The 18,022-nt window shown below is 42.0% G+C and overlaps 1 protein-coding gene across 1 annotated transcript in view; it reads right to left on the bottom strand.

Moving 5' to 3' along the window:
* LOC146798840 (phospholipid-transporting ATPase IC-like) overlaps positions 1-18,022 on the bottom strand; it is a 1,543,528-nt gene that overhangs the window by 526,232 nt on the left and 999,274 nt on the right. Inside the window, exon 16 of the mRNA XM_085626157.1 lies at positions 13,334-13,522. Coding sequence (XP_085482283.1) covers positions 13,334-13,522 — 189 coding nt within the window. The remainder of the gene's footprint in view (positions 1-13,333; positions 13,523-18,022) is intronic.

Raw genomic sequence — 18,022 nt, 5'->3', positions numbered from 1 at the left:
TAAAGCAACACTTAACTTTACTTCAAGAAGGCGCAGACCTTAGGGAATTCTTGCTAGGACCAAGAAAACCGCGTCAAAAACGTTTCATATATGCCGGTATCTACGCTGCTTATAATGAAGCATGGAAGGTTACCCAAGCAGAGACTGCCGAACGAATACGAGAAATTGATCATATTAATTTAGAGAAAACTCTCTCTGTAGTAGACAATGGGTTAACGACTCTGTCGTCCAGAATATATTCATTGGACAGCATTGTGTCTTCTGTCATAGACATCATGGAACAAGACTTGGTCATGTTGCAACATGGTAAGTCTCAACTACGTTCTATCATGCTTTTAGGCTGGACCCTACAAAACGTGCATGCAGGCTATGTGCCTTGACGTTTAATCAACACTACGCCAATGTTTTCAGAATTCAATCTCTTTTTTTTTTTACATTTTTTTATTGAGCAGAGCCAACAAGAAGCAACCATTGTTTACACATAAAAAAGAAGAAAAACAACTTGAACTGTAAGCATCACAAATCCATAATCACTCATTAATAATTACAAATAACAGCCAAAAAAGAAAATACCGTCATCAAATTAACAATCAAAAAAAAGAATCAGAGACCCTTGAGAATTTCTTAGTTGCCCCCACCCGTTTGGCATAAGCTTCTTCGAAAGACATTGTCCTTTTCATCTTAATCAACCATTTCTCAAATAAAGGTATTTCCACTGATCTCCAATTTTGTAAAATCAATGAACGGGCAACCAACATAGCAATTGCAAGCAAACATCCCTCATCTTATGAAAGTACAGCCTCCCTAATACCTTAGCAGAACAAAGCAGCTTCTGCTGAGTGTTCATACATTTTCTTAATTGCCCTACTAAAATAAGCAAAAATGTTTTCCCAGACATTTTTTAACTTGGGGCAAGAAAAAAAAGTATGTCGCCATCCCCCTTCTGCTAGGGTACCACAACGAAAGCAACTATTTACCACTTCTGGATATATTTAATTTAATGCTTCTGGAGTATAGTATGCCAGCTATTGGGCAAGGAAAGCCATTCTTCTATAGTTAGCAGCTCTCAGAGCTTTATTACCTAAAGTTGAAATCTTTTGCCATTCTTGATTAGAAAAAACACATTGTGTACGAGCTTCAACTTTCTCCAGCATCTTTAACACCAAAGGGGATTCATCTTGAGAGTTCAATAAACGGTACCAATTGCCCACTCCAAATAATCTCGAAACATATAATGCAGAAGCAATTCTACCTGGGGGGATGTTAAATATAAAATTATATTTTTTCAAAAAATTAATAATTTGAATAAATTAAAAAAAGGAATGTTTATTGGGACCCAAACTTCTGACCTGTACTTCTTCCCAAGTAATCAACCTGCCCTGAATACCCAATTGATTCACTGTCCCCATGCCAGCACCATTCAATTTTTTCAATTGAGTAGCATGAATATATAAACCTAGATCTCGACATTCAGTTAGTTTTAATGAAAAAAAGCCAGAGAAATCTTTTTGTTTAAAAATAATGTCAAGTCTATTTGAAAAATCTATTAACGTTTAATATCTTGTTCTCTTTGGGAGTTTAAATGTCTTCAACAAAGTAGGAAGTTGGGTTCCGGCCTCTTTGATCATTTTGTTGATAAAAAAATTATCAGGTCGATGCGGATTAGACAATAAACATGCTACATAATCAAAAAATGATGCATCATAATATGAACGAATATTTGGTAGTGCCAACCCACCCAGCTGAGCATCCAATTGCAAAATTGGCAGCTTAACTCTAGCTTTCTTTTTATTCCACACAAATGCCCGAATCATAGAATCAATCCCTTTGAAAAAACTAACGTTCATCTTTACCGGAATGTTAGTAAACAACAATATCAAAAGAGGTAAAATAGACATCTTAATCAATGCCACACGTCCTATCACAGTTAAAGGAAGATTAGACCATTTATCCAACAGCTTCTGGATCTTTATACTGGTGGCTTCATAATTATTCTTGACCAATTCCCCATAATGACCTGTAACATAAATTCCCAAATCAGAATTCAATCTCACTGATAAACAGATCAGACTGGCACAAAGGGGAGCAGACTACACTATGCTGAGAATTGAAAATCTGGAAAAGTTACCATTCACAGTGGCAGAAAAAACAGTTACTGAGTGGACCCTACATGGTAAAATAACTCTGCCTGTTACAACATTCCATTTTCAATATTGCCAAAAAAATATACCAATTGGCAAATATGAAAGGATGGGTAAAGGATACATCAAGACATCCTGGGATTTACCTTATACACATAGATGTTGGAGTGGGGAATGTGAACTGTTTCTTAGCGGTGAAAACTGTGAGCACACACTAAGCGGTTCTCTCCTTTGTCAGGGTATTAACTTACACGTGGCCTGTGATGGTTCCACTACAAACTTATCCCGTCACCTGCAAGGTTCACCGGCTGCAGTGATCAATCCAATTTTTGGCCAACTTTCTAACGGGAGTTACATCATGTTGAATGATCACAGCTGCTGTGGCATGTTGCCAGGTATTCCATATCTAATTACGGTTACATCCAGGGTCACTTTCTGTATGCAAGTCTTGTTTCCACAAATAGATACAGTCAGGGAGTCTCCTTTATGGCCTTCACTGAACATCTCTTCTATACGAATTGATACTCTAAGCAGAATGAAAGCCATTCTTTTTCAAAAAACAGTGCCACTGACCTCGGCCAGAGAAACCTATGATTTGCAAGTCGCAAGGACTTCTGCAGAGATACATACCCTTTTGTATACAAACTGCCCTGTAAATTTCTCAGAAATGTTAGGTCGTATCTTAAACATGTCTGATACGAGCGGTATTGTCCATGTATTGAAGAACGTGTGTGCAGAACTGTTAGCACCTTTACTAGCAATCCTCGGAATTTTTCCAAACTTTGTGCACTCAGTGTTTGGCGGACTGCCGCTCCTTTTAGCACTTGTTGCAGGGACCCTATTTTTGCTCCTGTTACTAAGATATGGCAAGCCACCTCACCATCGACACCCAATTCACCATGGAGAGAGCTCTATTGGAGATGAAGTGTCGTGAGCGCATCGTCCAAATTTTGGGTTTACCTCATCTACGAGAATTAAACACCACCTGGTTTCTGTCATTCAGACCAATCTGGCAAGATTGCATCTTACCTGTTCTTCTCTGCCTGCTCTGCGGTGAAGAATGTGTGCTAGACATCTGTCTAACACTCCCATCAGTCCTGCCTACGGATAGCGATACTCTCCTGGACCTGGTTACGGTCCATCCTCTGTGTTGTCCCTAGCGGCTACCAATCCTGATGACGGCATTCATTGAGATCTCACAGACGCAAATTGCTACTGCTGAGGTACGAAATGAGACATCAGGCACGCAGGTAACATCCGATTCGAACATTGCTGATTCAACCAATGCTGAAGGCGATAGTTCACATCTGTGTGCAGTTAATCTTCTAAACGAGGTATTCCAGCTTTCACCTACAACAGTAGACGACTTTTTGTCTGCAGGATTAGAAATGTTCATGTTTTCTCCAGACCCACACACTGACTTTTGATTCAGGCACACAGTGTTCCGAAGAGACTCTAAATTTGGCCTTCATTTTTTTCAGACAAGGGACTAACTTTGGAACTTTTTTCCTATGATTATTTCTTTTCCAAATTTGTATTTTTCTCATTTTTGGCACAGTAATCTGCTTATAGTAGAACTATTCATAGAGAACAGAATTCTTTGAATTTCTTCCAGGAACATTATGCCACCTTGTCATAAACAACAATTGATTTATGTAACCTGATATGAAATGGTTTCGGCCCCTTTTCTTCTGTATTAACGAGCCATTTCATCAAATGTGTATATTTATAATTCATTCTTGTTGGCGTTTTTCAAATACACGCATATGCTTAGAATGAAACATTGCTTTTGAAATGTACAGCACCTTATGCATAGCAATAGTTTTGTAATGCATTTTTAGGACACATGTTTTTAGATATGTTTTAGCATGTTTTATATAATCATGCGATACTCTCTTTTAGACATGTTTAGTATGTTTAGGATTTAGTAATGTCGTTCATACGAAACTGGAGTGGATGTTGTGTGTAGATGTTGATTCCGTATATAGGTTACCCGATTTATGCCCTTATATAGGTACAATTCATATTGCCCTTATTTAGGCATAGAAAATCCATCCCTTATTTAGGCATTGTCCATGCTAACCAAATACAGGCATGGTCTCCTACATCCGTCCATCCAAGTCCCAACGAGTTCTTGGAAAACCAGACTCTTAAGCCTTCAGGAATTTCCCTTGCTTGGATATTGATTTCTCCAAGAACTCATTTAGTATGCATGAACATCTATTCCTTAGGGGTTCATTCATGATGTTCAGATGCCCGACTTTTACGTCAATAAAGGCAATCCTAAACATCTTCAAGGTATAAATATACCTGCACTTGCCCTGGCAAACCACGGTTCCGGCACGATCCAGCTTGACTGCCTTCATTGCGGTTCACCACGACAAGTTCGGAAGGAGATCTAGTTCCAGCCTGACGCTCTGACCAGACGCTGTCATCCTCTTTGCAGAGAATCCAGCTCCAGTGTTTCTGACTCCCCTTGCGGGGTGTTAGATATCGAGTAACGGAAAAGAGATTCCAACCTCGCACATTCTAAGGTATGGAGCGGACTAGAACTTAGAGAAACTTTTGGCAACTCTTGGCAAAACTAAAACTATAGCTATAGCTAGCTATACTTTAGAAAACAGCACCTACTTCTTACCTCGTACTACACTTAGGTTAGGTACAATGGGGTAGAACTATTTAGAAGCATCAGATGAGTGTCACATTTTAACTTGTGTTATTTCTGTATGTATTTTAATTAATATATGTCATAGCTACAAACCATGCTATTGCAGTATTATTTTATCTTACTGCTAACTCTGTACATATTGTACTTCGCAGCCTGTCTTACGATTGTAGCAGTTCATATCTCTTGCACGAGAAATAAGACTGTTCAATAAACCCTTTTTATTGAAATGCCGTCTCTCTATTTCTATGCAACTCTGTAGAAACGAAGCATGCATGATTGACTGAGTGAAACTGTTATCTATTGTTTCCACGGTTCTGAAATTGTTCCGACTCTAAGGAAAACAAAGTTTCTGGGCCCGATTCACAGAACAAACTTAAGACAAAATCCTAAACTTAGTACCATTTTGGTATTCACAGAATGCACTTACTACTTCTGGTATTCACAGAATGAACTTACTACTTTTGCGATTCACAGAATAAACTTACTACTTTTGCTATTCACAGAATGGGTTTACGACTCCTAACTTTACGTCCGCACTCGGGTCGGAAATTCCGGCCCGGGGGCGGAGCTTCCGGCCTGGGGGCGGAGCTTCCGGCCCGGAGGTGGGGATTCCGGCCAGTGGTGGATCTCCGCCACTGGCCGGAATCCCCACCTCCGGGCCGGAAGCCCCGCCTCCGGGCCAGAAGCTCCGCCTCCGGGCCGGAAGCTCCGCCTCCGGGCCGGAATTTCCAGCCCGAGTGCGGACGTAAAGTTAGGAGTCGTAAATCCATTCTGTGAATAGCAAAAGTAGTAAGTTTATTCTGTGAATCGCAAAAGTAGTAAGTTCATTCTGTGAATACCAGAAGTAGTAAGTGCATTCTGTGAATACCAAAATGGTACTAAGTTTAGGATTTTGTCTTAAGTTTGTTCTGTGAATCGGGCCCGTCATGTTTATGCGTTAGTCAGAAACTAATCCCTTCTTGTATATTCAAGAAGTTTCTACTGACCTCTGAGTTAGCTGGCACACACAAGTAATTAAGTTCAATGTACTCGATAGAGACATACTGACCTCAGTCCTATGTGTGTATATTATTCCAATGCGCAGAGCCTATCAGGGATATAGGAACTACACTACAATACAGGGGCTCAGCCAGGGACTGGAGGGGTGTGCATGTTATCCATGCAGGCTGTAATGCAGCCTGCATGTAGAATGGGGAAAGTGCGCATGACTGGTTTGGCCAGCCTGAGAGGGCCAACCAAACAGCTATTGTGCTCTTAGGAGTGAGGAAACCACTCCTCCTCTGCCCTGCTCGCAGAGCAGCCTCGCCTGCCCGCGAAGCAGCTCAAAGCATAAATAAAATAATGCAAAGCTATTATCATTTTATGTTTCAATTACGCACTGCTTAAAAGCAGTGGGCACCGCTCCTCTGCCATAGTGGAGGAGCTGCCACTGTCACCCAACAGGGTTGCCCCTTGGTGGCATGCTTCATTATTGGGTCCATCCCGTTCTGCTGTTGAACGGTGTGTGCTGTGACCTACGAATTACATGGGGGCACTTATAGATATGTACTAACTGATGAAAAAATAGGAGGTTGGGGGCTTTTGGGTGGGAAGTAAAAAGTAAAAATACCGGCCTAGTAGGTAAAGTACTATTTATTCTGGCCTCTAGTCGGTATGGTTAAAAATGTGGAAGTAGAAAGTGTAGGTGATCGTGTACCTGCCTTTCTACGGGTCTACATGTTACGAACCATACCCCATTGGCTTTTCTTTAGGACTAAGGATCTAACTCCCTGATACCACTCCTTTTTTATTGAATAGCTGCACACACTCTGCATGCTAAGGATATATAATATAACCTATAGCACCTACTTGGTGTTATTGCTCGATAATCTGTGTATACATAATGGGCGAGTTAGACTGCCAAAAACTGGCAATGTACATATTAAAACACACAACATATGCTGATATTTATGAGCGCTTCATGTCAATTATCTAATTTAACCACCTCGTGGTGACAAGTTTACTTAAGAGAGATATGTGACAATTTTCAAGGTGAGCACTTCTAGTGAAACTTTGTGACATATAACACAGAGCACAATACACATATAAAAATACCACATACACATAATATGCAAAATTATTGCATGATGGGTCCTACGGTGGAGAGGGGAGCTTGTTGTCACACTCTATAAAGGAAAAACTTGAGAAAAGTAGAAAAGTATCCCAACATGTCAAGATCGATTTTAATGGACTCTGAAAATGGTAATTAATGCGGCTGTGCCGCACTTACTATGTCAAAGCTACTCCTCCGTACAATGACCTAAGTTTGCCGGCCTGGTGCCCGTATCTTACCGTCATGTCTGCTCATCGTTTATTTATGCAGAGGGCCAATGTTCTGAGTCAAGCTGATGTAACGTCCCCGCTGCTCTGTAGAACTAGAGTGCATTTGCGATGTAAAATGGCACCTGCAGATGGAACCGGTTCCGCATTCCATTGAGGTATGCGTTCCGCGGTGAAAAACAGGCTTTCAAATTGCTGGGATAAGCAATCTTATATTAAGTTTGCCAAAAACGTAATTTTCGGTTTACCAACCAAAAAAGTGATGAGTATTTTTTTAAATGTGATATTGGAAAAAATTAAAATGATTTTGAAAAAAGGTTTCACAAAATGTAAACATTATTACGGGAGAAAAAAATCAATTGAAATTATTTAAAAAAAATTATGTGAGTGCACAAAGTAATCTACTGCACAAAAAGTGTACAAAGAAACTTTATCAATGTTGGACACAGACAAACGGCCTGTTGATGTCCGATAGAGGGTAAGGTTGTACTCATACATTGTATCTTGTACCTGTCTGGAGATTAATTTTTAATCAGGATTATTAGTGATGATGAGACGGGTTAGGCTATGAGTTGGCCCCATTACATATTGTTGTTAAGGCTCTCTATTTCTATTTTAATGAATGAATGAAAAAACATTTATAAAGCGCGTAGCTACCCTAAGGCATCCCAGCGGTATCAACGGCCGCAGACAGAGATGCCAGCTTATAGGTGGAATTTTGGAAGAGCCAAGGTTTAAGGAGTTTCCGGAAAGGCATCAGGTTGGATTCCCGATGTATGTGGGGAAGGAGAGCGTTCCATAGCTTAGCAACGTTGTAAGAGAAGGAGTGCCCGACGCTTCTTGCTCTCTTTATTTTTGGAAGTACGGCGAGCAAGAGGTTAGCCGAGTGGAAGTTTCTGTTAGGGCATTAAGGGGTGACAATAAATCGACTAATTGTCGGTCCTGTACCCCAGAAGGACTTGTCCGTGATACATAAAACCTTGAATTTGATTCTGTCCAATGTAGGCAACCAATGAAGCGTCTTCAGTGCCGGCTTGGCAGATTGCTGGTACAGGGTCTGGAGGAGCAGGTGAGCTGCGCAGTTCTGAAAGATCGTAGCTTGAAGGTGGTAGCTTGAGGGGCTCCTAGATAAAGGGCATTCCCACAGTCCAGGCATGATAGAATAAGAGCCTGGACCATTATCCTTCTTGCACGGAATGTATTTTGAGAAGCATCCTCAGAATGCCATAGCACGTGGACGATAGTTCCGCCATCTGATATTCAAAATTCAGGGAGCGATCCAGCCACATGCCCAAACTTTTGATCTGATTCTTTGGTGCCAGAGCAGGGCCACGACAATTAGGCCACAGTAACCCTGAGTTGAAGATTGGAGAGTTGCAAAGGAGCATAAACTCCGTCTTATCTCCATTTAGTTTCAGGCACGAGAGCTCCGTCCATTTGGCTACCTTCTTCAGGCAGGGGCCTAAGCCAGAGGATTAATTTTCTGGGTGGTTTAAGGCCACGACGCGTTGTGTGTCGTCAGCGTAAGTAACTATTTTCATGCCAAATGGACGGACTACCTCTGCCAGCAGACTCATGTAGACATTAAACAGTATAGGGCTCAGGGAGGATCCCTGAGGCACACCACAGCAGAGCGAAATATGCTTAAAAATGATATCTCCTTCGAAGACCTGAAAGGACCTGTCTTCTAAGAAGGATTGCAACCAGATGATGACACCCCTGTCACCCCAAGACTCCTGAGTCTGAGATTCAACATGTTATAGTTGGTGGTGTTGATTGCGGCGCTGAGGTCCAGGAGGATAATAGCCGCTGTACCACCTTGGTCCAGACTTTTCCTGGACTCTTCAACCACTGCTAAAAGAGCTGTTTTCGTCCCATGTTGGGGCCGGAACCCCGTCTGTGAGGAGTGAAAGAGATTGTTGGACTCTAAGAACCCGGATAGGACTGAATTAACGTGCCTCTCACGGATTTTACTTAGCACCGGGAGGAGGGAAATAGGACGATAGTTCCCCAAATGATCCGGGTCGAGATTGGGTTTTTTAAGTAGTGCTTTCACCATTGCACATTTCCATGGCGGGGGAACCACTCCAGAAGAAATAGAGGAATTGATAAATTCAAGAATCATTGGAAGAATTGTTCCAGTGGCTGAGGTCAGAGGGATCCCTAGGAGAGCCTGATTTAACGAGAGCCAAGATGGATTCTAATGTTTTAAGGTCCAACAGAGGGATTTGTTCCAACAACCCTTGGGTACAATGAGGTGAGACAATTGTAGGATACAGGTCTTTTTGACCGGCTGTGAAAGGGAAGGTGATATATATGTTTTGGATTTTCTCATAGAAGAACTCTGCCGATCATTGCAGCGGGCAAGGGTGCTATCAGTGGTGGCTTGTGGGGAGGGAAGTTTAAGAAGAGTTTTGGCAATGCGGAAATTTACCACTGGGAATTAGATGTGAGGCTGATTTTTCCCTCATAGTAGGCAGTTTGTGCAAATTTGATTTCAGCTTGATAAATTTTAATAGCCTCCCTATATTTTCGTTTGCTAGATTCTGCGAAGTCCCTTCTCCATTTTCTTTCTGATCTTTTGCAGATTTGTTTATTTTCATGGAGCGATCTTGGGCCTGAATTTTTTATAAGTAGATCTTTTGGGAAGAACATAGTCTAGAGAGGACTCGATCCATTTGCTAAACTTATCATTGGCCGTGATGGGGTTCAGATCGCTAGAAGGCCTAGTGGCTTGAGAGCTGAAACCCACTGTTCTAGGGGAAGCTTAGCCCAAGTGCGTTCCTGACTGCCAACTATACTAAATGAGGAGAGTGGACATGTGATGTCCCATGACAGAGTAATCAAAAAGTGGTCTGACCATAGCATGCAGGGTTGGGACCCCCCCACTGAAAGTTCCTCACTATTAGTGAAATGGGATCCAGTAGATGTCCCTTGATGTGGGTGGCTCCAGAGACTCTTTGTCCGAACTGGGGTGCTGAAAGATTCCTAACTCAGAAGCAACATAGTCTATGGGTTCATCTAAATGCAGGTTAAGATCACCTAATATAGTGAAGTTGGAAGGGGAACTGGCTAGGTCAGCAACGGTTTCGGGAAGAACTTTAAGAAATTGTCCATAGGCTCCGGGTGGGCGATAAATTAATAGGCCTGAGAATGTGTGGGTAGGCGAGAACCTTATCGAAAAAGAAATATTCTCACAGTCAGGTAGAGGGTCAGCTGTGATGCGACATTTAAACAGGTCTTTGTAAAGAACTGCAATGCCACCACCGTTGCCGCTCCTGGAATCTAACCGCTGAATAAGGTAGCCATGAGGGAGGGAACGTGCAAGGACTGCATCAGACTTCTTGTTGAGCCAGGTTTCAGTTAGAAACGGGCATCAGGGCATTTCTCCTCTAATAAAATAGAGATTTCAGTAGCATGTTTGGGAAAAGATCTACAGTTTAATAGCAGCATTTTAAAAGGTGCTTGGTTCTTAGCGGGGGTCTGGGCTTTAAGAGATGGACAGAATTTAAAAGGGCAGCAGAGGCAGCTGACATTGTCCTTAGATGGAGGCATGGAGTGTAGACAGTTTCCATTTACAGCTCCCCTTAAGCATTGGAGGAAATCAGGGGAGTAGAAGCGTATAATTGATGGAGAACGGACCGGGGTTATGGCCCCTGGCCCCAGCCGGATGCGGAGGCTCTCAATGTCTATTTTAAGTCTGAACAGCCAGCATTGTTCTTTCTCTAACAGTTTAGACTCACAATTCACCGGATCAATCAAATGTTCCAGGATCACCCTGTGCTATGTGTCTTTTCTCAATGTAGTAAGTCGACATTTTTGTAGTCGCTCAGCCACACCTGAGGTTGCTGCGGTGTTCGCAGAACCTTGTTTTTATCTTGTGGGTTGTCATTCCCACATAGTGCAAATTGCAGGGGCAAGTTATTATGTATACAACCATTTGTGTATTAAGGTGGATTCCAGGGTTCCAGACATCTTCAAGGGGAAACATGTCAGTAGTAACCCAACTGGAGGGCCATGTGGATCCCTGGGGCCCATAGGTGTGTCAAAGGCAACCAGAAGAAAGCCTAAGATGCTCAGCATAGGCTCTCAAAAGCTTTCTACTTGCTATGAGGTCTTCAGTAGGCACAGAAACTTAAGGTGTATCAGGACCAGAGATGGAATCGTCACCTTGGTGGATCGGGAGTCAGACCGAGAGGTGCGGTGATGCCCTCATACCTTGTCAGTGTGACAGGAAGGGTCCGAGTCTGCTTTGACTTCTTGTGTTTCATCTTTGACTTATCCTAATACTTCAACCTCTAGCAAGATCAGCCTTGGGAATGACTTTGGAAGGGAGAGCGAGCCTGGGAAAGGGGCCACATTCTCTGCTTTCACTTGGAGCAGGACGTATGTGCAGCCTCTGGTGCTTCTCCAATTAGAGCTTCACCTCGTGATCTTGGGTGGCTTTCAGGTTCATCTGGGCACAGTTGACGCAGGCTATGGAGTCATGCAATGAACCCAAGCATCAAAAGCACACGTCATGGGCATCTGTCACAGACATTTGTTTGTGACAGTCTCCACAAGGCTCTCTGTAGCCTTAGGGGGTGTAATTCCTTGCACACTGGAAAAAAGTTTTCAGAGGAAAAAATTATCTTCACAAGTGACGAAAAAAAGAGGAGCCAAGCCCTGGATCCACGTCTGAAGACGTGAAAAGAAAGGAACGGATGTCAGAGGGCATGGATGCAATTATAGGTTGTTCCATTTATTATTACTGGAGAGGAATTTCACCTGCTAGCATGCTCTGAATTTTCAGGATCCATTTTGGTGCTTGGGGATGTTCACAAAGTTACAAATTTTTCGTTAGAAATATCCAACAAAAGTACACTTCACAGGGACTCTACATATAGCAAGATCACTAATCCTGACCAGGAAGCGCTGTCTCTGTATCAAGCACCTACTGCATGCATAGCAGCAGATAGTGTACTACAAGCACAGTTACTCCACAAGACCCGTAAAACCCGAATTCAATCTCCCCTGCCTGAGTAGTGCGCCCTTTAATCCAGTGCGTCCTACTCAGAGTTATATAAAATAGCTTCAACAAAGAACTGAGGGCCAGATGTACGACGGTTTTTAGCGTGCGCAAACGGGTTTTAGACCCGTTTGCGCACGCTAAAAACCTTGGAAATCTTGGGCCCATGAACAAAACCTATTTTGCGACTCGCTAATCAATTAGCGAGTCGCAAAATAGGTTTTGCGACTCGCTATTAGGAAGGGGCATTCCCTTTGTTATAGCAACTCATGAGCCATGTATGAATGTTTTGCGACTGCAATTGCGGTAGCAAAACACTCGCAAATTACCCCCTACATCAAGTAGGTGGTAATGCAATCGTAAATGAGAAAGGGTCCCTAGGAGACCACTTCCCCTTTGCAAATATATGCGAAAATATTCTTTAGGGGCAGGCAGTGGTCCCAGGGACCACTGCATGCCCTTAAAAAATTAAACGAAAACGCTTAATTTTTATTTTTTTCAAATGCATTCCGTTTTCCTTTAAGGAAAACGGGCTGCATTTAAAAAAAACAAAAAAAACTGCTTTATTTAAAAGCAGTCCCAGGCATGATGGTCTGCTGAGCCCAGCAGGCCACCATCCCTGGGAGGGCCAGCCACTCCCAATGGGGTCGCAAAATGAGAGAGCCTCATTAATACTAATGAGCCACGCAATTTGTGACCCCATTGGGAATCGCAATCAGTGTCTCTGACGCCGTTTTACATAGTAAATCGCGACTCGCAATCGAGCGCAAATTGCGACTCGCAATGTACAATGGTCGTACTTCTGGCCCGAGAGTGTAAATTGTATTATCTCTACTAGATAGATGTGTTTTACAGCAAACAGTTCTCTACCTTATAAAGGGGGGCATCTTGTAGTTCTTTTCTTTCAGTTCGTTTGTATTGAGGGCGTTTATATAGTGCACCATATGTAGCAAATCTCTTTCCTGGGTAATGAGAGCGTTAATGCAATTGTGTTCCTCTGGTTGGCGGAGGTTTTTACCTAAATTGAATTAGAAATTCTGAACAACAAACTTTCGAACAAGAGATCTTGAACAGTAAAAGTAACACACACCCCTCAAAATATGTATCACTATCACTGCACAGCCGTAAAGTGTTAGATACCCCGTGCAGATTTCAAGTTATCCTTGCCCCTTCTCTACCCCAGACATTTCAGCTCACCTAGAACAGACATCCTCTTGCGGTCGCTGTTAAAATCCATTAGAGCCAGCACATTGTAGGTCCTTTCTACTCCAAGCTCGTTGACTGTGATAGTATCCTGTGTGCGGGCAACGAAGACGTAGCCGAAATTCCTAGCTGCAGTGACCAGAGCTTCTTCGTCTGGAGAAGCCGCCTGGTAAACAAGGTTGCCTGGAAAAGGTGGTTGCAGTGAGAAGAATAAATGTAGGAAAATCCATCATATTTTCCATGTCTTAAAGCAAATATTGCAATTCAATGAGCTTTAGTTTGCAGTTAGTTTCACTTTTTAAGTAATAAATATGCTACGGAGGCGGTTCCAGTTCAAACAAACTATTCGGAACACATACCTGCCGAACACAGGTGTCTTGCACCTGCAGCATATTGTAACTTACAAACATGTTTTGATATACCTATCTAGAGCTTCAATACATACATATTAGAATGACAAACATTATAATTTTAAACAGAAATTTGAAATAATAATTTATCAGTCACTGTAATATTTTATGATATTAGCCAATTTTCAGTGGCAAATTAATCAAACATAATTTGGTGTTGATAATTAAAAAAAATTGTATTTAGACAAGACTTCGCCTGATCTGCTGCCTGGTGGAATGGGGTTGCTTTCTATTTCTTGCAATTCCTTTTGGAGAAAAACATTCCAAACCGGCCCTGAGCTGTGAATTCTATTTTAGATTTTTATATTTGAGGTCCGCCCAGGAGCAAATTTGTCTGGCAACTGTAGGCCACCCACATCCACTTCCAAGACCCTTTTGGTTCAAGTGGTCCAGCTGGAAATGTCACTGGTAATGCTCTTCCTGTATTATATTTCTGGTGTCCTCGTACTCATCTTCGTACTCAATAGTAATAGTATTTTGCAGAAAGATTCCCACACAGAATTTAGGTTTTGAGATATACTTCTTCCAGACTCCTTTCCCCACTTTTTACTGTTTTAACTCCACAGATGTATTTAATTAGTTTTTATTTATGTTCCTTCCTATCGGTATAAAAAAATCTTAGACATTTTCAAACACTGATCAATAACAAAAATAAATAACATAATTCAGTAAAATGACATCATGTACTCAATTATTAATCGGACAATTCTCGCTAATGAATTCAGTTTGCCAAAAAAATCAAAACTCGAATTACAAGTTTTAAAAGCATTGCTATTTAGCAATAAACTCAACATTAATTCTTCATTAAGACTTAGGGGCCGATTACGGTGCGGTCAGAAAAGGCTCTGACTGTCGGTCGGAGCCTTTCCGACCGCATCGTAATATGTCGGTCGGATTCCTTTCCAACCTCCTCATTACGATAGAGACGGTCGGACAGGAATCTGATCGGTCATTCCGACTGGCTTCTGGTGGGCTCAAAGAGCCCATCTGGCAGTTGCAATGCAGCCAGTAATCCCAAGGGAGTCTGTTTCCACCAGAGGGGTTTTGGCAGGATTTCCCTGCTGACCTTTCCAAAACAGAAAGGCTGTCAGAACTCGACTTTGGGGGCCCAAAGAAGGCCCCCCTGTGGTGCACAGCCTCTGGTTGGAGGCCGAGGGGGAACCTATTGTGCACCCCTGTTGATCCGTGCACCCCGTGGCAGGCACCTTGAGGTGCCTGCCACGGGGCACAGGGATGAACTGCACCTCTTATTTTACAATGGAGGCATGCATTCCAGCCGAAATACATGCTCCCATTGTAAAGTATAGGAATACGACCGAACATTGTTCAGTCGCATCCAAATTAGTCGGTTGGGAACGCCGACCGGGTGTCTGTCGGTCCCATGACCTAGACAATGTCATGCAAAGGAAATTCCAGCCAACATTGTAATAGGGCCCTAAAAATTGAAATTAAAAACATAATGAACTGATTACGTCAAATTGATAATAAAGACTTGAAAATGAATAGATAGAGTTACAACAAGGTTACTAGTAATAGTGTACCTTGAAACATTACAGGAGGTAGCCCTGAAGAGGATCAAATAATATGTACAACAAATTGAGCTGAATGAGTAACCGTTTGTAGAAGCAGCATGAAAAAGCTAACAGTATCTAAGCAGAATTACACCTATAGAGGCCTCATTGTTGTAGTGAAAAACAGTCAAATTAATTGGATGACATTCTGGTGACTCAACTAAATATTGGGCCCTAATTGCTGAATTCTATTATAGTAGAATTAAGGCAGAAGCCATCTTAATATCTGACGCAGAATGGACCCAATATATTTCACAGTTATATGCACTAAACACTAGGAACAGGTTTAATTTGGTGTCAATTCCTGAGCCTGCCCGGTGAATACCTATGGCCCTCCTTCCTGTAAGGAAATAGAGAGCTGTATTAAAGGGGCAAGGTACTTCGGTGCGATGGGCCTGGATGATCTCCCGATAGCCATCATTAAACAAGATAGCTTGGCATGGGCTCATTTCCTTCACCTGGTGTTATCCTACTGCTATGCTCTTTGAAAGGAAACATAGTAGTTCCACTATATAAAAAAGGGCCCTAAGACTTCTCCTCCAGCTTCAGACAGGTGTCCTTACTGGACATAGGCAGAAAATCATTTGTCAACAGCATACTTCTTTACCTCCAGGACTGGGCTTTTGGTAATGACCTTGTGCCTGTAGAGCAGGCGGGGTTTCGTAAGCATAGTGGAACTCTGGATAACATAACTGTCTTACAAAACTTGATTGAAAAATATCCGATAGATAAGGGAATGGCCTTATATGCCGCCTTTAGAAATTTCTCCACGGCCTTCGACCGGGACTACCTTGGGATGCTGTGGAGGGAGCTGTCCTCAATGGGGATTCCAGGCCATTTGTTAAGATTGATCATTGCATTACATTCCTCTACATGGATTCAGGTGCTGATGGGAGGCAACCAGGGCCTGTCAAGTAAAGTGGAAACTTACAATGGGCTGAAGCAAGGGTGCCTATTAGCCCCTTCCCTCTTTTCTTTGCAGAGCAATGATTTGCCGAGCCGGGTAGGGCGTTGTAATGGAGACTCACCGAAATTAGGTCCTATGGAATTGGGTTGTCTACTTTATGCGGATGACGCTATTCTATTGGATCTAACTCCAATATGTTTACAAAGGTGACATAACGAGCCAGGTCATTACTCTGATGATCACTTTTTAAAAATAAATATTTAAAAAGCAAAATTATGGTTTTTAGGTCTTGGGGATGTGGGTTTAGGAAAAATATTAATTGTTTTTTAGGGAAAAACAAACTTGATGTTGTGAAGCAATACCCATATCTAGGAAGAATCTTCTTGAGCAAGTGCTCTATTAGTGATCAAATTGACCAGTGCAGAAGTAAAGCTATATACCAGGCCTCTGCACTTTGTAGGCTATAAAAATGTTGTTGGCAAAGACATTTTGCACATGTTTTATATGTCTACAAAATCACAATCCCGCCAGCATGCAAATCGGTGGATGCAAATCTCTCATTTAAACTGTGCAGTCAGCATAGCGGCCATTCGGCTCGAGTTTGGGCCTCTCTCAACCTACATGTTTGCCATCGTAGCATGTCTAAGGTAGGGTAATGCTTTATTGGAAAATTATGTAAGTTCTATTCTGGCTGCGCTAAGACATGATTTTTTTTTTTAGTTTGAAGGCGAAAAGCGTTGTTTTTAGAAACAATTAGAAAGCCTTAGACTTATTTGAAATCGGGCACAGTGGTGTATGCCCTCTCCCAAAATCTGTATTGAAACCTCTAATCAAAAAAATTATTTAGTAAGTCAGTCGCAAGAGATATATTACTTTGTGTTCAGGGCACTCTAGAAACAACACAATTGTGGGGAGTAGTATGTATAAAAAAAACAATCGTACGTCATATGGAATCTCCCCCATGAATTATAACAGGGGTGTGAGAGGCATTCCCGAGGGAGAACAGACTTTGTGACCTATGTGGAAATGGGGTGCAAGATTTAAATCATGCGTTATTTGTCTGTCCCCCATTACAACCACTACAAGGCAGTTTATTAAGACCTGTTTTTTTAAAGCAAAAGATCATCACTGCAGAGGAGGCTTGGAATTGTCTTTTGCCCCCCCCCCCGAATTAGTATGTTTTAATATGTTTTGCTTTTTCAAACAATTTTAAAACTTTTCTTAGAGAGATTGATAATGCCGTGCTTAGTTCCGGTATGTTAAACATGGTCCCTGATGGGTAGCATATTTTTCACATTATAAACTAGAACTTAGGGCAAGTTTAAAGTCAGGTGTTATTTGTCTACCTCTCCTTTAGCTCCGGTAGGTCAAACATGGTCCCTACTGGGTAGCATATTTCGCACATTATAAACTGAAACTTAGGGTACTTGAAATTGAATAAAGGAAGCTGTTAGAATATTAATTGGGATCAAGTATTATGCATATTTTGCACTATATCAATAAATATTGTGTGTAAGGTTTCTTTATATGTGCACTTGCACTTTATACATTATGGTGCCGATTCCGATCCTGGAGAAATTTTCCCCGTACGAATCGTATCCGGATTTTTTTCCGTACGAATCGTACAAGTACCGTACAAACTGGCAAGTACGATTCGTAGGGGAAAAAATACATACGATTCGCTTTGGGAATATTCCCCGACACGTCCTCGGGTCGGGAAAAGTGTCCGACACGTCCCCGGACGATTTTCCGTACGAATGGAGACATGTGCCCGCATACGTGCTGTCCCCCCCCA

The sequence above is a fragment of the Triturus cristatus genome, chromosome 9 (assembly GCF_964204655.1).
Source record: "Triturus cristatus chromosome 9, aTriCri1.1, whole genome shotgun sequence".
NCBI classification, from domain to species: domain Eukaryota; kingdom Metazoa; phylum Chordata; class Amphibia; order Caudata; family Salamandridae; genus Triturus; species Triturus cristatus.
This window is presented reverse-complemented; position numbering and strand designations above follow the sequence as displayed.